This window comes from Penaeus chinensis, chromosome 27 (genome assembly GCF_019202785.1).
Source record: "Penaeus chinensis breed Huanghai No. 1 chromosome 27, ASM1920278v2, whole genome shotgun sequence".
NCBI classification, from domain to species: Eukaryota; Metazoa; Arthropoda; class Malacostraca; order Decapoda; family Penaeidae; genus Penaeus; species Penaeus chinensis.
This window is the reverse complement of record NC_061845.1, coordinates 23,854,280-23,856,779: the sequence shown is the minus strand read 5'-3', so window position 1 is coordinate 23,856,779 and position 2,500 is coordinate 23,854,280. Positions and strand designations below refer to the sequence as shown.

At 45.6% G+C, this 2,500-nt stretch overlaps 1 protein-coding gene and 1 long non-coding RNA gene across 2 annotated transcripts in view; both read right to left on the bottom strand.

Moving 5' to 3' along the window:
* Positions 1-377, bottom strand: part of LOC125039633 (mucin-5B-like) — a 33,476-nt gene extending 33,099 nt beyond the window's left edge. Inside the window, exon 1 of the mRNA XM_047633785.1 lies at positions 239-377. Coding sequence (XP_047489741.1) covers positions 239-281 — 43 coding nt within the window. The 5' untranslated portion in view covers positions 282-377. The remainder of the gene's footprint in view (positions 1-238) is intronic.
* Positions 378-539: 162 nt separating this feature from the next.
* LOC125039791 overlaps positions 540-2,500 on the bottom strand; it is a 144,150-nt gene continuing 142,189 nt past the window's right edge. Inside the window, exons 3-4 of the long non-coding RNA XR_007116148.1 lie at positions 1,584-1,650; positions 540-664 (exon numbers count right to left, since the gene is read on the bottom strand). This is a non-coding gene — a long non-coding RNA (uncharacterized LOC125039791). The remainder of the gene's footprint in view (positions 665-1,583; positions 1,651-2,500) is intronic.

Here is a 2,500-nt window from a genome sequence, read left to right as displayed (position 1 = left end):
GTGCGTGTTCGGTACCACATGGTCTGCCTCTCACCTGCATCCACACATGGTTAATCACTGGCACACGTGGACACACGCCTTGCACGGGAAATCTTCAACATTTGTACAACTTTGGCAACGAACCTTCGAAGCCAAATAATGAGCAGCTGCTGACATCCTAGACCTGGCACCTGCCACCATATACCCTCTCCTTGCCCCCTAGCAGCGGGATGCGCGCGCGCGCGTCTGCGGGACTCACCTGCCAAGAGGACGGCGAGGAGCAGCGCTACCTGGGGCGTCATGGCGAACAGCTGGTCCTCGACGTGTGTGACCGCAGGCGTCTTATCTCATCGCGGCGGCCGGTGCGGGCGAGAGTGGCCGCACTCGGGACGACCGCAGTTCAGGGCCCACTTCCTTTCCCCCGCCACCACCACCGCCGCTACAGCCGCCGCCGCCGCCGCCGCCGCCGCCACCACCGCCACCCCCACCTTGACTGCTGCTACGCCTCTGCACAGCGGCGGCGGCACACCACATCACCAGCCAGCCGCACCCACGCACGTGCGGCGCGACCAGGGGCGGCTGCACCTCACATACCACGCCGGGAGGGCCGAGGTCTGCGAGTCGGCTCTAAACGCGTCCGTTTGGCTCCTGGTCTCGCTTTACACTTTATCGCTTCATCGCACTTCTGTATGGTAGAATGACACATAAGGATCAGCAAAGGACCTCGGGTATGAAGGTCAAGTCATCTAGAAATCATTTAGCGGTTGTGATTGGGACTGCATGCAACCTTGATTTCATTTCACCCGCAGGAGACTAATATTCACAACATACATCTCACTTTCTAAACAGTCCTTCGTATTATAATAACTACCTAACCCAAACTCTCGTACATTTGGCAGGGTAAGTTTGTATTCCACCTTCACTTCGTGTAAGTCCAAATATAAAACTCTTATCTTAGATTCGTGGGTTATTTTTCTCTTGTATTACGAAGGGTCAAAGGTCACGCTCTTCCAAAAGATGTTGCTTCGTTTTCCCATCGGCAGGGCTTTTAATAGTAAATAATCATCTAATCTTATTGTCACTATTACATTTATCATTCTATTTATCTAAATGATAGAACTCTGGAAACTCCTGATGTAACAATTGTTTTTTTTGTTCAAGACTTTTTTTCTGAAATGTCACAACTTCATATCACATCTTGAAGTTTAGTTCACAGGAGGAAATTACCTTATTTTACGTCTTACTTGCGTCTCTCAAATCATAAATTCTTCGCCACCATACTGGTCCTTCACCTTTGTTACTTACCTGGGAAAATCTTATAATATAAAAATGAAATACAACCTCACAAGATAACATATATGCACATTAATATAAAAATATATTTGTATATATACATATATAATCATATATATATATATATATATATATATATATATTATATATATACATATATATATATATATATATATATATATATATATATATATATATATATATATATATATACATACACATAGCTCTGTCATCAGGGCATGACTTAATTAGTAGTCTTGTAAAAATCTGTGCGAGTTCACTCGTCCAAGTGTCAGCCAATATAAACGTACCTCGAACAGGCACCATCGCTAGAAGTCCTTCAGGCATACGCGAGACGGCTGTTCTTACTCCTCACACCTGTTGGGGGGAGAGAAAGAGGTGAAAAACGTGAGTATACCATTTTCCTTTAATTTTGCTCTTGTTAAAGATGAACAGGTTTTTAGTCTTAATAGGGAAAGAGTCTGGACGGAATATTTATTTGGATTTTGATTTATAATTCTGCGTTATTAACTTTCGTTATTAACAATAGAACACCCCAATAGAACTTTAAATATTGATGATTCAATGTATGTAAATCGGATCATGCAAACGCAATGACAAAAATCGAGAAAAAGCCAATACGTCAAGATCTGTTTTCCACTAGAACAAATTTCCTGAATAAACCACATCATTCCCCCGAAGAATTAACATCTTGAACACCCCCGGCGATCCCGAGAGGTAGTAGAGTGTGGTTTCAAAAGCATCTTTGAAGTGTAAAGGGAGAGAGGAGGAAGGGAGAGAGGAGGGAGGGAGAGGGGAGGAAGGGAGAGAGGAGGGAGGGAGAGAGGAGGGAGGGAGAGAGGAGGAAGGGAGAGAGGAGGAAGGGAGGGGTGAGGATGGGAGAGGGAGGAAGGCAAAGAGGAGGAAGGGGGAAGGTAGGAAGGGAGGGGGGAGGAAGGGAGACGGGAGGAAGGGAGAGGGGAGGAAGGGAGAAGGGAAAGGGGAGGAAGGGAGGGGGAAGGAAGGGAGAAAGGAGGAAGGGAAAGAAGAGGAAATAAGAGAGAGGGATGAGGGGAGAGTGGGAGAAGAGAACAGGGACTAAAGACGAGAAAGAGGATGAGTGACAGAGAAAACAGAAAGAGTAAAAGAGAAAAGCGGAATGAAAGAGAGATAGATAGATAGATAGATAGAGAGAGAGAGAGAGAGAGAGAGAGAGAGAGAGAGAGAG